The sequence below is a fragment of the Prionailurus bengalensis genome, chromosome D2 (assembly GCF_016509475.1).
Source record: "Prionailurus bengalensis isolate Pbe53 chromosome D2, Fcat_Pben_1.1_paternal_pri, whole genome shotgun sequence".
Taxonomy (NCBI): Eukaryota; Metazoa; Chordata; class Mammalia; order Carnivora; family Felidae; genus Prionailurus; species Prionailurus bengalensis.
Window position 1 is genome coordinate 44794037 of NC_057351.1, and position 21015 is coordinate 44815051.

General features: G+C 42.7%; 1 protein-coding gene across 1 annotated transcript in view; it reads right to left on the reverse strand.

Annotated features, from left to right (window-relative positions):
* Positions 1-773: 773 nt before the first annotated feature.
* GLUD1 (glutamate dehydrogenase 1) overlaps positions 774-21015 on the reverse strand; it is a 38047-nt gene continuing 17805 nt past the window's right edge. Inside the window, exons 4-13 of the mRNA XM_043596789.1 lie at positions 20560-20623; positions 15753-15847; positions 11266-11445; positions 10396-10533; positions 10053-10190; positions 9541-9621; positions 8064-8187; positions 7190-7281; positions 3085-3147; positions 774-2197 (exon numbers count right to left, since the gene is read on the reverse strand). Of these exons, the coding sequence (XP_043452724.1) occupies positions 2078-2197; positions 3085-3147; positions 7190-7281; positions 8064-8187; positions 9541-9621; positions 10053-10190; positions 10396-10533; positions 11266-11445; positions 15753-15847; positions 20560-20623 (1095 nt within the window). The 3' untranslated portion in view covers positions 774-2077. The remainder of the gene's footprint in view (positions 2198-3084; positions 3148-7189; positions 7282-8063; positions 8188-9540; positions 9622-10052; positions 10191-10395; positions 10534-11265; positions 11446-15752; positions 15848-20559; positions 20624-21015) is intronic.

Here is a 21015-nt window from a genome sequence, read left to right on the forward strand (position 1 = left end):
TATAGCCAGCAAGCACAATACCGGTTTTCCCACACGAATCTCGGTAACACATCGATGTGTATCTAATCTTTAAAAAACCACTTATAAATCAGTCCTAATGTTAGCCACAGGCCACAGCGAAGACTTACTTGTCATCCCTCTTGCACATGACCTGATTTGACTGCCCCGCCCGGTTCCAAATATGCTGGGACTTGTTTGCCTATCGCTCTGCAACCCCACATGTTAGAGCTCCACCCAGAGTGCAAGTAGACAGACCAGCTGGGGAAGGGCTCACTGTGTCCACGGTGCCCAGGGGGCTTGTTCATCCACTGCCCGACTCAGGACCGCAGAGATGTTCTGGACAGAATCAGGACAAAACAGAGTCCAGCTGTAAGTTTCAAATTTGGCAGCTAAGTTACTGGCAGAGTCGGGTCTAGGATCCAGTTCTGCTGCCACGGTTAGTATTCTGTCTTAAGCTGTTACATTCTGTGGCTAAATTATTAAAAACAAAAACCCCAATCGATGAAAATGTCCTTCATTAAAAAGAGACACTAAGAATTACTTCAGTATATCAGCTTTGAGCACTAAAACCTCTTCCAAGAATAGCCATTGATACTATTTAACAGAATGAAACACAAAAGAATTCACTAATCAAATCTGGGCAGCTCATAATGTAGTGGAAAGAAGTGTTATATAGGTGGTTGTTGCAAAAGTCCTTAGAAACCCAACTGTAGTTTTATTATTTACTAAAAGAGATACTATCAAATATAAAAACACAGAAGAGAAACATAAGCTTTGGAAAAGGTAGACTTTTAATAACTGCTTTTATCACCAGGTTAAGTCATGCAGTTACAAAGTAGTTAGAAATTTCTGAAAGGATATTGTCGTTTAAAAAAAAAAAGCTCATTCTTACATAAATAATATCTAGTACTTCACTGGGACACTACTGTTCAAAAGGCCTTGGCGAAATAACCCCCAAACAAAACACTCAACCCAAGGTTGTTTTCAGCCCACTGGTAATGAAGCTGTGTGCAGAATACAGGCCTCTAACAGAGGACACAAAGTCAGGGCGAGTCGGGGCCATTGGCACGGCTCAGAGTCGCCAGCAAGACTCCAAAGTGGGAGCCCAAGTGGTATTTTTTCTGGGACGCTCAACTTGAATTATTGTTCAATTAGACAACACAGTAGATCTTCAACAGAGAACAATTAATTAACATGATAAGGAGGTTACTGCACTCTTTGGACTATATGTCATAATTGTGGTTAGTGAATTCTGACAGTCTTAACAAAAATAGCCTCCATCATTTGCAGTTACGAAGATAACTTAATTCTCCATCGGGCCTTTTATTTTTGCTGGACAATACATGATTGATAAGCTATAAATGATACTGTTTTATGTTATAAAAATACTAGCTTTTTCATTTATTATGTTTATAGGCATTCACTGCTTGAGTCAAGGTTAGGCTTATTAAGTGATTAAAGGCAATTTTATTACAGCAGCACATACTTATTTTATTCTAAAAGAATAAAATGCATAAAGAGAAATAGCTTTTATTTTTGTTGCAATCTGTAAAATTGAGTTATTTTGCTGATGTAAAAATACCAGTAACTCACTTGAGGACCATGCCACCTTCTGAAAATGCCACACACCTGCTACTTAGATGTGTCAAAGTTACAGCACGTCTCAGACTTGTCCAGAGCTGAAGTAATAAGCAACTGACTGCTCTTGGATGACAGGTGCTTTCCTGGCCACAGCTCTGGCTGTACTGGGAAGCAGCCGCGGAGCAAGGCGGTATAGCCGGATGGAAGGGACTTTTCATTTAAAGGCAAAATACCCAAATTGCTCTCTGGCTTAGGTAATTTCTATGTTCATATTCATCAGCTTGTACATGATCCCCTAACCTTAATTTCTTTTTTCTCAAAGGGCCTGGTTTGGACTGACTTGTTGAGAATGATGTCCATTATCTATTAAGTCGAGAGAGAGAGAGAGAGAGAGAGAGAGAGAGAGAGAGAGAGATTCCTGTGGTTACATGTAAACTTGTGAAGGGCCTGCAGATGAAGAGGGAAGAGGGCAGTGAAGAGGTCAGCCACACTCCATCTAGGTGAAGGTCACACCGGCTTCATTGTATACTTTGAAGACTTTCTCAATGGCGTTGACATAGGCAGCCGTTCTCAGGTCTAACCCCAGGTTATACTTCATAGCCGTGCGCATGATTTGCTGAAAGGCAGGAGAAAACACGGTGAAGTGTGCATGCGGGGCACACGCGGGCCCGGTGCAAGGAGCCTCGGCCACCACGGCAGCGCAGGACTCAGGCACAAAACCCGTCAGGAAGGACCTGTTCTCTGCAACCAAAGTACGCCACTGACTAGGCAGCAGTAAGGAGCTGCTCTTTAGATGTGAGCTGTCTCCGGCCTTTAGACGCCCTGTTATCTGGAGTAAGCTCCTTGTTAGACTTGGTGATAATTTTATAAAACTCAGAATGGGGTGCTGAAAATGTGCTGGAGCTTTGTGAATATGCTTAAGGTTGTGGACCGTATACTTTAAAAGGGTGAATTTACGGTACATCAGTTGTATTGACAACAAATTGTTATAACAAATTAACAACGAGCACCATCATCAATGGCTGCTTATGCTATTTCAACTTAAGGGTGGGTGGACAGAGTTTGAACTCAAGAAGAAATGAGGGAAATGCATCAAAGTGCGTTTAAGGTCTTGAAATAAGGAGCAAGGGGTCAAAAAACCTTTTGTTTATACCAAATTCTCCAGTGAGGTAGTTTCCTGTAGCGATAATAGAGTGGTGTACTCAACTGCAATCCAGTTTGGCTGACTGTGTGATGTCTAGCTAAAGCTAACTGCCGAACACCATTCCCGCCTAACCTGGTATTACCATTTATTTCCCAAAGCCCGGCAGACATACTGAACACCCTGAAAACACTGCCCGTCATTTAAGACTGAACAAGCATGCATTTTGCTACACACGAATGAAGAACGTGTAAACAGACTGCTGTCTTCGACCACAGCACACACAATCTGGCAGCTGAGGTGACACGGTTGAGCTGTGCTGCAGGTCACCAGCAGAAAGGCAAACAGCATTGCACACGTACCCTGGCAGAACGCTCCATAGTGTAAGCTAAGCCAGAGTGCACGATGTCTTTCTCGGATGCCCCCTGTTAGGGAAAAGACCAGAAGTTTAACAAAACCACATAAAGACACGCTTCAATTGTAAGAGCACAAGGGATTCTCAAGTCAATATACCGCCAGACAGAATTGTTTTGTCTTTTGGCAAAGATACATTTAATTTCCATACAGTATCTCGATAGCTAAATAGTTGTGCTTTAACCCCAGTTTAGTTTTCATTGCATTTGACGGTGAACAGATACTCCTGAAATAAGATCATGGTAAAATGAACGTACACAGAAAAGCATGCACAAGAAACAGGAGGGCAAGTAGTGAGGCCAGCACTGGTCACCCACCCAATTCGCAGATGCCCACAGCAACAAGTGTTCATCTCTGCTTCCCAGCTAACAGGGACACCGCACAAGGCACAGAAAGGAGTGTGGCCCCCTCCAACAGGTGCTCTGTGGCAGAAACCCGGCTGTGTACTCAGGAGTGCTCATCTCGTTCCAATGCCAATTATTTCTGTAAGTCAATTTGTATCAATGGATTCCTCTAAGTATCTAATTTGTTTTTTGGAACGCTTTCTAAAATTTTAGGACGGGGAGCCTGGGTAGCTCAGTTGGTCAAGCGTCTGACTTTTGATTTTGGCTCAGGTCACACATCTCATAGTTCCTGAGATTGAGCCCCGCATTGGGCTCTGTGCTGACAGAGTGGGGCCTGCTTGGGATTCTCTCTCTGTTCCTCCTCTGCTTGTGCACAGGTGCACATGTGCACTTACTCTTTCTCTCTAAATAAATAAACAAACAAATTACAATACAATTTTAGGACAATTAACTACTGCCCCATTCTAGTATGTCCTACCTAGCTATCAAACATATATCCTGCTATGCGAGATGAAAACTTGAAAGTGGATCACCACCCAAATGTGTCTACTCTGATCTTCACGTAGTTGGCACTCTGTATGCTAGGAGGTGTATTTCTATATACATTTGTATCTGTTAACAAACAGCTGGGTCAAACCTTGATCTGTCCTACTAAGTTAGGAAGAAAAAACTTGTTCTACAGGTACAGTACTGCCTTTCTCTCCCTCATTCATTTACTCATCAAACATTTATGGAGTGGTTACTACGTGCCAGGCACTCTTCTAGGCACAGGGCACAAAGCAGAAAACAAATAATGAAAATTCTCTGCTCTCGTGGAGTTTATATTCTAGTCGGGGGAGGCAGCCTACACATGGACCGAAAACCGGAAGTCTGGGTGAGATCACAAAGATTCTGAATTCAGACAGAGCAGTGATTCAGGGCCAGGGGCCTTCCCACGTTAAGAGTGTGGAGAGGTGGTGAGAATCACAGAAGGCAATGTGAGGGAAAGGCAGGAAGAAAATCAGTGAGGATGTGGGGTTCTGGAAGCCAGGAGACTAGCTTCAGGGGGGACGATCACTCGTGACAGCAGGTGCTGACAGGAGAAGTAAGATGAGGGCAGAAAAGCGGTCACTGGATCTAGTGATGCCGGTGTTTGCACAAGACGAGTTGTGGCGGAGTGGCGGGCACCAGGGCAGGTTTGAGCCTAGGAGAACTGGAGACGCAATGGACGCAACTCTTCAGGGTGTCTGCTGTGAGGGAAAGGGAAATGCACACGGCAAGAACAAAGTTTGGAAGAGAGCTGGGATTGAGATGCATTTTGTTTTAAGACCGCATTCAGCACGCTGATAGGAGTGACTGATGATGGAGGAGGGGGAGGATGCGCACTCGAGCAGTGCACCCGGGGAGCTGAGAATGGGCTTAGATGCAGGCACACGGAGTCGCTCTGTGACAGGAGACAGGGCACAGGCGCCCGGAGTTGGGTGCTGGGAAGTTCTCTGACTGCTATTTTCTCTGTGGGCAGATCCCAGGTCAGGTGCTGGAGTGCAGGGGACAGAGAAGAGGAGAACGTGTGATACAGCCAATCAGAAGAATGAGAAAGTGAAAGACCAGGAAAAAGTAGGATGACTGCCGGACAGCACCGGCTGCGCACCTAAGTTTCGTGGTCAGGATTACGGTGACAGGGCTGCAGGTGTGGAGGGAGCACGGTTGGGTTTCATGAGGGTCCGGGTGTCAGCAAGGGGTATGCTGAGCAAAACAAGCCGGAGTGACTAATGACGGAGTGTGGAATTCAGAGAACGGAGGACATCCCGGGGTGACGGGGGACAGTGAAAAGACGGTCAATAATGTGGGGCCTGGAAGGGCCAGAGCACGGCCGTGGAGGGGGAACTAGAGGGAAGGAGCTGGGAAAAAAACCCTGTTTTTTAAACTTACTACAAAACTCCTGCGACAAGTCATTCAGTAAGAGGTGAGACACAGGATTAAGGTCCGGAATTTGAAGCACTGAAAGGCCAGTGTCCTGGCAAAGGTTATTTTCAGACAGCACAAACAGCAAGCCATCGGGCTGCCTCCCTAACTAACTGGCTGTCCTCCTCTGCACTCCTCCTCAGGTTTCGGCCTGAGCGACAGCTGCATGCCAGGCCTGGGCTGGGACACAGGCGACCACAGGGAGGAGCAAGAAGCCCATCTAGGGGTGGTGGCCATAGCAAGGGCTGCCTGGATACGTGTGGTGGAAGGATGTGTGCGATTCCGGCTCCCAGAGGGATCCTCAGGGGCAGGCTACCTGAGCAGGGAGCGGGTCAGGGCACCGCAGACAGAGGGACCACAGCTAACAGAGACATGGTCCGGGAAAGATGAAGGTTCATTTAGGGGAATGGTTAATACCCTGAGTGGCAAAAGCATCTTTTCTTCTGCAAAACAAAACCTTAACTTCCCCTGCTCCCCATGTTGTAATATAATCTTACATTACTTTCCATGACTGAATATTTCAGAAGATATATTACAACTTAGCCATTTCCCTGCCATGTATATGTAGACTATTAAACCTAATTTAAAAAACCTGACTGCAAACACCATTCCAACGACATCATCTTGCATGGAGCCATTTCTCTCCTTTAGAATTATTTCCTTAGGATAAATTTGCAAGGGGGATGTTAGGATAGTGTCAACGGGCAGGAAAACTGTAATAGTTCTTCAAATTTCTAAAGAGCTGCACCAATCTGCCTTGTCATCAAAATAAAGGTACAACTGTTTCGCCACAGACATGGTGAGTATAAGATCCATTGTTTTTGCTAGTTTAATACATTAAAGAAACCTTATTTTAATTTGTATTTCTTTAACGAGATTGAACACTTTCCTTTCTAGGCCTATTTCCTATGACTTTTCTCTTTTTTTAATGTTTTACTTTTATTTTAGAGAGAGAGAGAGAGAGAGGGAGAGAAAGAAGAAGGAGGAGGAGGAGGGGGAGGAGGGAGACACAGAATCCGAAGCAGGTTCCAGGCTGTCAGCACAGAGCCTGACATGGGCCTCGAACTCATAAACCGTGAGATCATGACCTGATCCGAAGTAAGACGCTTCACCGACTGAGCCACCCAGGCGCCCCTGACTCTGCTTTTCAAGTCTCTGGCATTTACTGGGGAAGTTCCCTTCATGGCATGTGAGCACTACCACTCAGTCCCGTCAACAGCTAATTCACACACACCTGCTTTCTTTCACTCTTATTCATGCCCACATAGCAATTTCAATTCTTCATATAGTTCAATTTAATGTTTACTTTGTTTTTATTTTAAACATTTTCTTTTTTTTTTTTTTTTAGAAGTTCATTTAATTATTTATTTTTAAGTAATCTCTACACCTAACGTGGGGCTCAGAGATCAAGAGTCCCATGTTCTTCTGACTGAGCCAGACAGGCGCCCCTAATGTTTACTTCTCTATTCTATTTCTCTGGAGCTGAAGAGATACATAGTAATTCTGCACAATTAGGTTAGAACCACCTGTTGAGTCATCTGTATTGCACAAGGATCAAGATTGGAAGAACCATTAAATACATTTATTTTAAACTAAATTTCTTACTCCACATTTGGAATGTAGCGAGAGAGGAGCGTACAAAGCACACACAGAGCCTATCATCACTGTCATATTGCTGACCACCCATAACCCCAATCAACTGGCCTGGGTCTAAAGTAAGAGCTGGCTGGGTGTGGAAAGTGTCATCCTGTCACAGCACACTCACCGATATCCTGTCTTGGAACTCCGCCGTGGGCACAACAGGAATAGTTCCACCATGCTTTCCAAATTTTCTTTCCAAACTTTCTTGAACAGACACTATAAAAACCAAGAGATGAAATTAAGACATTGCTAGTAGGAAAAAAAAACAAAACAAAACTGAAGTACAACCAAAAGTAGTCTCAAACTATATCCACAACCCAAAAACGAATACAGAGTTTAGAAACCTTCAACACTAATGACATAAAAGGGTTAATCATTTAAAACTCTGTTAAAAGGGAATAAAGCACTTTGCCAAATTCCTACATAAATGTGAATTTAGGTCACTGCTCTGTTGCTATAACACCCATTACCACGGTTTTTCCTTGGCTCTGTTAAAAAGAAAATGCTGAGGGAAAAAGAAACGGAAATCGATGGAACACTTCACCCAGATTCTCAGAGAGGGCTGAGTAAAGCTCGGTTGGAGGTCTTGGTCTTATTCCAGCTTGATGAGACTGGACCATTAACTCTGGAGCTACTCTCGTCAAGGAAAAACCACACTTGCATCAGAAGACTCCAAAAATTCTTGACGCTAGAAAGGCCTTTACTAGGAGCAACCAGAGACTGGAATGGATGAGTCTCACTAGGAGTTCCTGGCTTAAAAGGATACTCTTTATATTTATTAACTTATAGATGATGTTATAGAGACATTATATCACGGGGTAAACACCTGAATATAATTTTTGGTCCTAAGACTCATGAGAGAGAAGAATATGATTTTCTGTTCTAAGATTAAATTCTCTAGGATTACAAAAAGCGAACAGTCCTTTTCGAGTGTAAGCTAGTTCTAGCCTTTTAGCTGGTCCCAAAGATTGTTCTTGAACAAGGTCATCAGAACTCACTGAGCAAGTGGTAGTTAGAATCCCTTTCATATTTGAAGGTCAAACGGCCATAGCTGACATGATTTAGATTCTTCAGCCACTCAAAGTAGGATACTGTCACTCCTCCGGCGTTCAAGTAGAGATCCTACACACAAAAATGTGACAGGGAAGACACCAAAGAAATGAGAAGATCATGGCTTTACTGAAAGCTTCCAATGAACATCAGAGATCCATTTTAACATCAAAGCAGATTAAGCTTCAAACTTCCCAAATATATCTTAGATTGTATCAGGAATTTCACACTAAGGGGCACCTGGGTGACTCAATTGATTGAGTGTCCGACTTCGGCTCAGGTCATGATCTCAACGGTTTGTGAGTTCAAGCCCTGCATCGGCTCGATACTGTCAGCCTGTCAGTGCAGAGTCCACTTCGGATCCTCTGTCCCCCACTCTCTGCCTCTCCCCCGCTTGCACTCTCCCCAAAATAAATAAATATAAAAAAAAAAAAAGGAATTTCACATTTAAATTTAACTAACGTCCTTCCCAATCCACTTAAGTTTTTTTTTCCATTTTGAAAAAAATTAACTTTTTGTTTATTAAACTAACAAGCATTTGATCAACTATGGTTAGAGCTTCTTTCCCAAAGAAGTCTTTAGACAAAACTGCCCGCTCAGCGATGCACTGGATTGTCCACAGGGTGCCTCACCAGATCAGCGTTCCTTCTCATACTACCTAAGGGCAGTCTGTTTCAGCTAAACTGAATTTCTTAAGTGTTTTCAGCAAAAGTCCTAAATGCATCATAAGTCCACACTAACTTCCACTTGCAAATAACCCCATGCTTACCCAGTGAAAACCGAAACACATATTCCTCATATTTGCTTTCTGAGTAAAGCAGCAAGGGACATTTGAAACGCATAAGGTTAGAAATTACACCAAAGCTCATTGTTCACGTTAGAATTTGTATTTCTAGCACAATATACATTTATATAATTGGATTCTTTTTTTAAAGTTTATGTATTTATTTTGAGAGTGAGAGTGCGCACATGAGCGAGGGGGGGAGGGACAGTGAGAGAGAGAGAGAGAGAGAGAGAGAGAGAGAGAGAGAGAGAATCCCAAGCAGGCTCAGTACTGTCAGCACAAGCCTGACACAAGGCTTGATCCCACTACTATGGGCTCATGACCTGAGCTGAAATCAAGAGGCGGATGCTTAACTAACTGAGCCACCAAGGCGCCCCTATGATTAGATTCTTAAGAAGGCTAAATACATACTCAAGAAAGAGCCTGAAGTTGGAAGAAAAAGTTCAGGTCAAAGTGAAAATTGATAGGCTTTTTACACTAAGCATGCTTCTACTTTATTTACTTAAAAGCAAAATACAGATGAAGAATTCACTATAGCTTGGGAAATGAATGACGATCTTCTTCTCCCCACAATTCCTCACAGAAGACAGTTAGGGTTTCAAGTACATTTAAAACCTGGCAAACACAGATAGATGACTTACTGGAATCACCATAATGTTCCTCTCCAGGAAGATCTTATCAGCCTCTGGAGTTGTCGGCCCATTGGCACCCTCAGCAATGATCTGCAAGAGAGTCAGGACATATAGAAATACCAACATCACCACAAACCCCTCCAGCAGGTGCAAGAGGTGTGTGTGTGTATGGGCAGGGGGATGGGCAGGGGAGTGGGGGCGGGAAGAGGCAGAACTCCAGTTTGAATGCAATTATTAAGAGTTATTTTGTTCTATAAAGCGTATACAATTATTTTTCACCTTTCTATTTTCCTAACTGCTTTTTGGAAGCTTGGTTTAAGAGGAAACTCATGGTGATGGATGCCTGCATAACTGTGAATACACGAAAAGCTATGAAATTTTACACTTGGGTGAACTGTATGGTATATGAATTATATCCCAATAAAGGTGTGAAAAAAAGGAAAGCCAACTAAGAGCTTTTCTATGACCCTCAGGGCATTCTACATTGGTAAGGCTGAGCTCAGGTTCTATCATGCTCTCACCTTGGCTTTGACTCTGGGTGCATTGGACTTGGTCAGCTGCTTCTCGCTGGCAGCAGGGATCAGTATGTCACAGTCAGCCTCCAAGATGCTCCCTTCATAGGGTTTTGCCTTGGGGAAGCCCAGGATTGATCCATGTTGCTGAAATTGATTGAAAAATCAGAATTAATGGCTACATCACTGTTTAAATGTTTATGTTTAGAGCCTATGACATGAAGACTCATCTATTAAGAGCTCTTTGGGTTACATTTTAAAAAGTAAACAATGGAAATAGATTTTAATAAGGCTTATTTCAACTTTACAATATTCAGGGTAGTCAGACTATTGAGATATTAGATTGACATACCAATTTGAAGTCTTCCAGTTCCTTTGGGTCAATACCATCTGGATTCCATATGCTCCCATCAGATTCACCAACACCAATACATTTAGCACCGAAACGATGTAAATATCTCATAGAGTGCAGGCCCACATTCCCAAATCCCTGTAAAGAACAATTACACGTGATATAGAAACTGAAGTCTTAGTGCACATGGTAAAGTCGATTCTGACCAGTACCCCTTCTGTAAATTTAGGAAGAATTCTCAGAATCCTTTGCCATAAGAAACAATGTACTAAATGGCTTCTCTTTAGCAATCTGTTTCAGAACATGGAACCCATTAATTTGTGATAATGGGTCCCAAAGAAGTTTAATTTGGTGCAGCCTTGTGGCTTATAAAGAACTGGCAGTGGTCAGTCATGCCACCCAAATCCTCAGGCCCTGATGACCAGTTGTCCTATGGTTGCCAACAACATAAAGTCACTCACTGGGAGGCATATGAATTCTATTCTATTTCAAAATAGGATTCAAAAACAAAAATAATAAAGTAGCATTCAACTTAATTTAGATTCCACTCAGTAAAATATCCAAATAGCAAGCCCATTCTTCCTCAAAGTTGAAATATTCAACTTTTAATTCAAAGTTTAAATTTCAATTTAAATTGTGACCCAAAGAAGTTGGTGATAGCTTCATATGTATCTGCAAGATACTTAAATTGGTACTAGTCACATGAATTATACCAAGGTTCAAAAAATAAGGCATGTATTACTCTGAAAACATTCACTCTAGAATTTAAAAGATTCAAAAGAATGACATTTTAAAAACTGTAAATCTAAAAACACTGAAAAACTTCCTTTATGTAGATCGGTTACTCTTTAAAAAAGCAAACATTCTTACCTGAACAACAAACGTTTTGTCTCCAAACCCTGGTGTCATTCCTAAAATACTCATGTAAGAAGCTTCATTGATGAAGTTTTCAATTCCATGGAAAACTCCCCGGCCAGTAGCAGAGATCCGTCCATGGATTCCACCCTGACTGATGGGCTTACCAGTAACACAGGCATGGGCATTAATATCCTGCAAGAAAAAGTCAAGATGTCACATTTCTAACTAATATGCTCATTAAGACTATGTGTGTGCTCATGGTACACATTCACCAATAGGGAGAAAACTTACTTTTTCAGATTTCTATTCTTAGAAAATATATAATAAAATAGACTATATTGTCCAATGGGATAAACAAGGTTTTTAGGAATTTAACATCATCAAGTACAAATAATAATATCACGAAACTAGAGATAGTTCTGCTTAAAATATTATTCCCTCAAAAATATTTAAGCCCTATTAAGTTGGAGTACACATCTCACATGTGTCTTAAAATCTACTATAAAACTTGAGCTCGTCACCAAAATGGAGCCTAAGTAGGAAGAGATATTATGGTGTTCTCGGTTAGATGGGAACACTCGATATGGTTAAGATACTCTTCTGCTCAACTAATTTAGAAATTCAATAAAATGCCACTTAAAAAAAAAAAAGAACTTTATTTTTTAAAAATGTTTATTTCTGAGAGAGAGAGAGAGAGAGAGAGAGAGAGAGAGAGAGAGAATATGAACACAAGCAGGGGAGGGGCAGAGAGACAGAAGGAGACACAGAATCTGAAGCAGGCTCCAGGCTCTGAGCTGTCAGTGCAGAGCCCGATGTGGGGCTTGAACTCACCAACTGTGAGATCATAACCTGAGTCGAAGTCGGATGCTTAACCGACTGAGCTACCCAGGCGCCCCTAAAAAAAAAGAACTTTAAAAGATAATATTCAAGTTCAAATAAGAGTGGATTAACAAAAGTATTCAAGAAATTAAAAAAAAAAAAGACAAAATAACTAAGGGGTTTGCAGGAATACCTACCAAATAAAAATTCCCATTAATCCAAAGATTCTACTTCTAGGAAGTCACATTTTTTTGTGCACTTAGTATGGTATCGTTGGGGTTAGGGAAGCAGAAAGGTATATGTGGGTGAGACGGAGCCGCTCCTGCCTACACCGTGAGGGGAGGGCCTCTGGTGGCAGCAGTGTGCTCTGGAAAGCAGGGTGGGAGAGGATCTGTCTTCACCACCGTCTTTCAGTAGTCTGTGAACTGACCATGTATTCTTGTTCAGAAACAACCATAATTAGGAAAATGAAAGGGCTTGGGAGAGCGTCCTTTCCGAGTTATATCAAATATACCGTCAACTGTATCAGCCAGAACAGTGCAGGAGACACAGATTGATCAGTGGGGCAGGAGAAACTAGACAGTCCTACCACATACAGGAAACCAACACAAAATGAAGGAGGCGTTTCAAATTCGTGGACAAAGTATGGATGGTATGGCTACTTAATAAACTCGTGGGGCACTCTGTTACCCATGTAAAGTAAGATGAAGTGCCTTACTTCACACCATAGTCCTACCCTCCAATAGATGTTCTAGCTGGGTGAGTTAAAAAGTGACCTGGATTTTATCTGTATTGTTTAACTATTTTTACCAAGACAACTTAGAATTATATTAGCTGCATAACTGCCAGCAAAAAGAATAAAAGCTAAAAAAAGAGAAAGTAGTTAGTAAAGTGATTTACAGAAATTAGTAGTTTTCCCACAGTTTGCCTTCATGAATAATTAACACTTGTGAACGCAGAATTGCACACCTAGTGCCAAATGCTTTTAAACAGTACAAATGCAAATGCTGGAGCCACAGTCCTGTCGAGGTCAGGCCCGGTGCCAGCCGCCCAGCTCCCCAGCCCCCCAGCACACCTGACTGTCCCGGGAGCCCACCGACAACACCCCTCCCTCCCAGGCCTGTGCCTCTGGGCAGGATTACACACAAGTTGCAGCATGTTCAGGTCTACATCTGGAAATCAGAAAAACTGTAGCTTCCTTACTTTTAGGCCCTGATTTTGGTGTCACTTTAAGAAGGAAGTCTTTTGCCGGGGTTTGCTGGCAGAGCCTCACAAAATTTCCTTTTGTTGTTAACCACTGGGAATGAGCCACAAATAATGTTTGATACATGGCCCACTACTCTGCACTCTTCAGTCTAGCGTCTCGCTTAAAAAGAATGAGAGACCATATCCAGAACTCATTTAACATCAAAAGGTGACATGGAAAAGCATCATTTTAGGGAGTGGCAGTTGAAATAAAAATTCTTTCAAGAGTCTCATACTTCTCCTGTTTCATTTCAGGGATTTATACAATTCACCTGATGTAATACTGTGTGTTTTACTAAGGAGTGGGTGCTGTTCTAAGTGCATTATATTACTAGCCACTTAACCCCCACTGGGTGCTATTACATTGTCGTCTTACACACGAGGAGACGGAGGCACAGAGAGCTCTAGGCACCTGTCATGGGTCACAGAGCTGGTGTGTGAGGGAGCCTGAGAATCCAGGCTGCCCACCCGTGCTCCCACCCACAGACTGCACTCCCTCAGAAATTCAGACATCAGCCCGGGGTCTGAATTCCTCCCCTGCATGCTGCAGCCCCCTTCCTTCTTCTCAGGAGGGAATATTTCTCTTCTCCAAGGCTCATCTTTCCACTAAGGCCCTTAAAAGGAAAATTCATGAGGACTTTGTTCCCTTGGAAGATTCTGCTACCTCTACTGTTCACACCTTTCTCCCATCGTCTCTCACATGGAGGAATCTGGGGCCATAGCCAGTCAACTTGCCAACAAAACAACAAAAACCTTTCTCTTTGGGCAACAGCCACCTTTCAAGTCTTCTCTCTGCTGTCCAGTGCCATTCTTCTCAGGGAAGGCTACTCTTCATGCCCTACTTCCCTCTCTCAACACCCCCTTGCAGCCTGGCTCCAATCTCCGTCCCATGAATGATCTAGTTGCTGAACTGGTCTCTTCCCAGAAACCCCTCCCTTAACATCACCACATGGAACTCTCAGCACTTCTCATTCTTCTATGACTGACTGCTTTCCCTCTAAATCCCTCTTTAGTCCGTCCAGTTCTCCCCAGCACCAGGGCAGGCCAGTACCCCCTCTCTTCTGGGCTCCTGTATGGTGTCCTGCCCCCAACAGTCCCAATTCTCTGCTGCACACAGAGGGGCACTCAAAATGCCTCACACCTGCTTATAGTTAGCAGTCCCCAGCTTCCTTCTGGTTTCAGGACAAAGAACCAGTCTCTGCTGTCACTCGTGGGGTGATGATCTAGTCCGACCTTCCTCTAACTGGCCTCTCCTGTGCCCTACTCTCTCACTTTCCCCTCTGGCTACCACGGTCTCCTCTCAGTCTCAGGTTCCCCTCTTCTGCATTCCAGAACTTTGCTCAGTGGTTCCTTCTGCCTGCCACACTCGCACCCCCACCCATTCCCCAGCTGATCCTATTCAATGTTCAGAGTGCAGAATAGAAGCTTACTCCTTCACGGAGGCCTTTTCTGATGTCACCTGCAAAGGCTTGGCCAGGCCCCCTTACACCTTTTCGCAGCATGAGAACTTCCCCTGCTCTCATTTATCCCAACTGTACTGGAAACGCTGCTTGCGTGGCAGAGGTACTTCATGTATGCATTTTTAATGTATGTCTTTTCAACTCCCTTTCGATTCCTACCCCTTAAATGTTTTTCAAGGTTCCAACCCTTTTCCAAGAATGGAAAGTTGACTTTTCTTTTTGTGTTCTGCATTAGTGGCACTACTTCTGCTCAGTCCCCTAGATTCAAGTCTTCCCGGGTCTCCTTTTCCTTGATGACACACATCCACTGCAGTCCTGCGGAGCCTATCTCTGCCATGCACCACCGCTTCTCCCTAGCCCCCAGGGCCCCCGGGCTCCAGGGCAGCCCAACACCACCAGCCCCCTCAGCCCCCAAGACAGGGTCAGCACCAGAGGCTCCCCTCTCACTGGCCTTGAGTATTTTTGTCCTAGTTCATGTATTTCTTCGCTCTTCTATCACCCTTCTAATATGCCTCATCTCCTAATGGTCTGAGCTCTACTGTTTCTCCTATCCCCGTAACCTCCGTGTTCAAATTCCACCCATTTTCAAGGTCTAGCCCAGACACCTCATCCAGGAAGCCTTCTTTCAGAGATGTAACTCCTTCTCTGTATTACACTATCTCCATACCTCATCTGCTTCTTTACTTCCCTTCTAGTGTCTTGCAGCATGTCCTGCTCTGCCTAGCAGGTGATCCGTTTTTGAGGTTCCATCCCAGCTTTCAGGATGGGGAGGCATGTAAATGAAAGCTCAGGCCATATTCACTACATTTATGGTTTATGATTGGAGAGAGGGAAGTAAAATAATATGCCAATCAAGACATGATTAAAGGAGAGGAGAAAAACCCAGAGAATTCTCACCTTCCACATACAATGAGCTTAATTGCTATTTCTCGTAGATGGCGAATGAGGCCCTCAGGACCTTTGGTGGGTACTTACATAGTGCCCGATGGTGCTGGCATAGGTATCAGCAATCCAGGACATCTCCCGCTCGCCCGTGCTCATGTCTGGGGCAGGCACATCGATGCCAGGACCTGGGGCACAAGGAAAGGGCAGTGTGCCAGCTTTTAAGATAAACTCCTCTCAAACACACAGATCCTTGGGATTTTCTATAATAACAAAGCTACCACTGTTAGAAAACTTTAGATTTCATCTGTGTAACTAATTGAAGCCATTAGTTGAAATTAGCCACTAATTGAAATATTTGCTAAATGTTTCACTACACAATTATACACACACACTGTTACATAGTAATTTCTTACGGTGGCGTTTCCTGGCTCTATGTTTGGAGGTTAGCTCTGCTGTGACAGATGTGAGCCACTCAACTGAACTTCTGAACATGTGAGCATAAGCAAATCAGTGTACCCCTCCTGACGTCAGTTCCTTGAACTGCAGTTAGAGTAAACAGTACCATCTTGCCCTACAGAAGGATGACTCTTACGGTTAGGGAGTGTATGAGTCTGAGACAGCACAGAAACACATCACTTCTGGGGGCGGGGGTAGGGATGGGTAAGCCCTCCCCACCAAGTAGGAAAAGAAGAAACAGACACATTGTTGAAGCAACTGAATTAAGTCCCATTAATACCTTCACACCTGTGCTTTGGCCTGTTGTTCAAATCTTACTCAGTGTATGCAATTTTAAACCTTAGCTTTCAATTCCTCAGATCACAGAAAATTAAAAAGTTTGAGGATAATAAGAAGTTAGTCCACAGGCAGCAGCAACAACAACAACAAAAAGTCTAGTGACAGCACTAATACTGATGGCCACACTGAGATCTCAGATAAAAATGAGTTAAATGATGCCTACTCAAATCGGCCAAAGTAGGGATACACAGAAATACATCTCTTGAAATAGTAAGAATCAAAACAACCTAAGTATCTAGTGAGTCAACTAAATAAAATACGGTGTATCTATGTAAAAAATATTCACCGAAACACACGTGGAAAAAAAGCAGGTTTCATACAGCACATATACAGTATGTTCCTATTTAAATAAAATTCTTTTTCCCTCTCTAGTTAGATCTGTGTAACATCTAAGCATCTATCCTTCCACGTGTATACACTGTCTGCGTGCAGAAGTTTGGAAGGACACGCTCACACTTGTTCACTAGGTTTCCATTTCGGCCTTGTTTATAACTTTCTATATTGTGTCAATTGTATCATACAAACTCATTACCTTCATAAAAAGGAAAACACAACTTTAAAAATGATTAAACTATTTAAAAAAATTTTTTTAACGTTTATTTATTTTTGAGACAGGGAGAGACAGAGCATGAACAGGGGAGGGTCAGAGAGAGGGAGACACAGAATACGAAGCAGGCTCCAGGCCCTGAGCTGTCAGCACAGAGTCCGACGCGGGGCTAGAACTCACGGACCGCGAGATCGTGACCTGAGCCGAAGTTGGTCGCCTAACCGACTGAGCCACCCAGGCGCCCCAAATGATTAAACTATTAAGTCTGTCAAATAAAGTTCTTTCTAAGGGCTGTCCCTGAGTTCTATATTTTTTACTTTTTAACCAATAGAACAAGGTACGTTTTAGTATTTTCCTACATCTCAGACGCCCAGATCCTAGGTGACGTGTTTCTCTGCACAAGTTGTGATGCGATGGACACAAGATGGCATAAGACAACTGCGAAGTGGTCAAGCCTTGCTTTTTACAGTCCTGCCCCTCCTCCCGGCAATCTGTCACCCTCCTGAGTTGAGTACCCTTTCCTTTAGGCAGCTTCTAAACCTCATGAAGTCTGACTTCCCCAAAGTTACTCTCCTTCCATATAACTCTCCTACTTGGAAGGATTCATTCCACATTCTAGCCTCATCCTCTGACAAAAGGGCTCTACCATCCCCATTTGCTCATGATGTCCATTCCTTTAGAGTGACATACGTCGAGGATGTCAGTAAAGATGTGTTTAATCATACTGCTTTTCTCCCAAGGTATCAGCGACAAATTGCTCCTGAATCCTTCTGGTGGTATCTACAAAAGTATTTTAGCAATATCAAGGGTCAAGTAACCTTGTTGGCTCAAATAACAATTCCAGTTGGAGAAGGGCTATTGGCAAGGAGCAAGTATGAGGAATATAGTTTGTAAATCAGAAATGTACCATGATACATTGCTTCTCAAAAACCTCAATTCATCTAGACAGCCTAAGGTGAGACAGCTCTCTCTACCCAACGCCAAAGTCACAAAATATTATTAGGCTTGTGAGTTTTCTATTCCACACAAAAACTGACATTCAGATCACAAATAGTTCCTGAGTTGCAGAAAAATTCTCAAGTATCTTACAGAGAACAGGTCTGAAAGTCCATACCTTGTAGAACATGTAACTACCCTCAGGAAAGCTAAAATGCCATCACTCAATCCCATAATAGTATAAAGAAGGTGAAAAATTGGCTGGAGAGTGCAGTTGCTTTAACAGAGCATGAGCAAGAGCTGAAAGGGCAATTCTGGTGCCTGATACACTAGGGGAATAAAAGGAGGGAGACATCAGGTTATTGCAAGGGAACTTCACGGTTTGCAAAGGTGGTACCTAAAACTCACACAGCAGAATTAGCACCAACCTTCACAAGCTTTAAAAAAAAAAGACACAAGAGGAGAGAACACTTCTTAACTCATTCTATGAGGCCAGTATTATCCTGATATCATAGACATTGCAAGAAAAGAATTCTACAGACCAATATCCCTCAGAACACACACATGCATACACGTACACACACACACACACACACACACACACACACAATTTATGAATGAACTTGTCAGAAGTGGTATAAATCTGTGCATCGAAGACTACAAACTACTACTGAAAGACCTTAAAGGACGCCCGAGTCCGTGGACAGTCAGTATTCCTGGACTGGAACACTCACCATGGTGAGGGCGGCAACATCCCTATGAAAACCCCAGCTGACTGTTTTTGCAGAAACTCAAAAGCTAATCCTAAATGCACACAATGTGACAGGGCCAGGACTCCGAGCCAGCTTTAACTCATACTCTCAAACTGTGTGGAAAGAGAAGCTGGAGAAGAATGGAGAAATGACATCAGTTCCAGAAGTTTGCTCAGGACCAGTTCTGTCCTGGGGGAAGAGAAAGAACTCCTTCACCTCCCTCTACGTGCCACAATGGGGTTAGCTGCAGTGTGAGGCAATGAGGCCTCAGTACTTAAACCAAGGAGTCAAACTGCTTCTAACCTTTGGAATTATAAGGTACTTGACAATATAAATGTAGAGAAAATTAGCTGGTTATACTCTAGATAAGGGCAATAAATACAACTGAATAAAGTCTGAAACCACTCAAGACCATTAAATACGTTTGCGACTTAAGCTAAGAGGAAATACGATATAAAAATCATGAAGGCTGTCAACAGGCTGAACATGACAGCAGTTCCCCAAATCTCAGAAGTAGTGGGCATTTCCGTAAAGGAGGCAGTCAACTCCAGCTACCCAGTGCCTTGCTTTGCCGGTATGGTGGTTGTATGAGCTCACAGCAGTGCTGAGGGGGAGGCATGCCAGGAATCCACATGCCTTTTGTTTGTTTACTTACAATTTTTTTTTTAATGTTTATTCATTTTTGAGAGACAGAGAGAGAGAGAGAGCAGGGGAGGGGCAGAGAGAGAAGGAGACACAGAATCCAAAGCAGGTTTGAGGCTCTGAGCTCTCAGCACAGGGGCTCGAACCCACCAACTGCGAGATCAAGACCTGAGCCTCGGCTGGATGTCCAACCAACTGAGCCACCCAGGCGCCCCCACCCCTGCATGCCTTTTAAATGATGAAAGACATATTGAATCTGGTAAAGTTCTAGTGTTAACTTTTATTTATTTCTATGCTAGTTTATTTATTTCATGTCCTTTTTTTTTCCCTAAAAAGAGGGCATTTCAAAATAAAGATATCTTAAGTTCATAGGAACCTGTCAACCAATAGTTGGGAGAATATTGGGGAATAAAAACACAGGGGCTGGAAAACAGAGAAAGAGTAGATTTTCTTTCTTATTTTAGTCAGTCTTCTTTATGTTACAAGGGCAAACATTCTATTAAATATTTTTTTTATTTAAACAAATTAGAATCCCTCTAGATCAACAAAAGAAATATAAAGACTTAATTTCCTTGAAAATTAAAGTTAAAATGAATATTTACACATCACAGCAAAGAATTCACATCTCGTACGAAAGAGCACATGAGATAGATGACAGTATGATACGGAAACATCAAGCCAGTGAAGATCAGCACCTCAGAGATCTAGTGTTTGATGAAAGGGCCTAGTAATAAACATTAGGAGCCCCAGGAACCCTCCAAACCAGCCGGTGATGGCAGCGTGAGCTATTAGTGTGAGGCCCCTCACCTCCCAGCCTGTGCCCACTGTGCTGAACCTCCAATTCCAAAGGCATCAGATTTCCCACTGCTTTCAGAACAGGATCACTACTGTGAAAGTGATTTCTACATATTAAAAAAATGTTTATAATACAGGTATTATTCAGTTCCTAGAATCTTTCTGGACATCACAACAGAGATTGTACAAGGAGACGAGGTGGAAGCGATCCGTCTGGTGTCCATACTGCATAGTGAGAACCTGAACTTTGCTATTAGAGATGTATCAAAAACAGGCCCATGTACGTCCACCATATTTGTCACAGAACCCAGCTTTTCAGAGTAAAAGGGCAGTTCTACCCATGTACACACAGGTAAAAGCAGGAGTTTACCTTAAGAACATTACTTTTTAGATGTTCCTACTCTGTGGAAACCTGCATGGTAATACGTACCAATAAAGCCCTTCTTTGCCAGCTCCATCGTAAACCTCCTTGTGATCTTTTCTAATTCATTATCCTATAAAGGAAAAACATGAAAACAAAACAACAATGAAACAAATGTTTTTGACAGAAAACTACTGGTGGAGATAGGTAATAGTTGGATTATATTTTCTATTTATAGGACATTTTCACCTATCTTCTTGTGTAATCCTCAAAGTTCATAAAGCAGGCATTTCCATTTTAAAGATGAGAAAATGACAGATCACAAATTAGCTCATATAAACAACAGACAGTAGAATTAGGGCTCAGATCCCAGTTCCTGTTCTCTTTGTATTAATATAGGACCCTATGAGCAATCCCTATGGTATATTTTCATTTAAATGGTTAATCTTAAAAAGAATGAAATCATACATGTTATGTTTGTAACAGATGTTACTTTGGTGCTGTAAAGTATAGTAATGGCTTAAA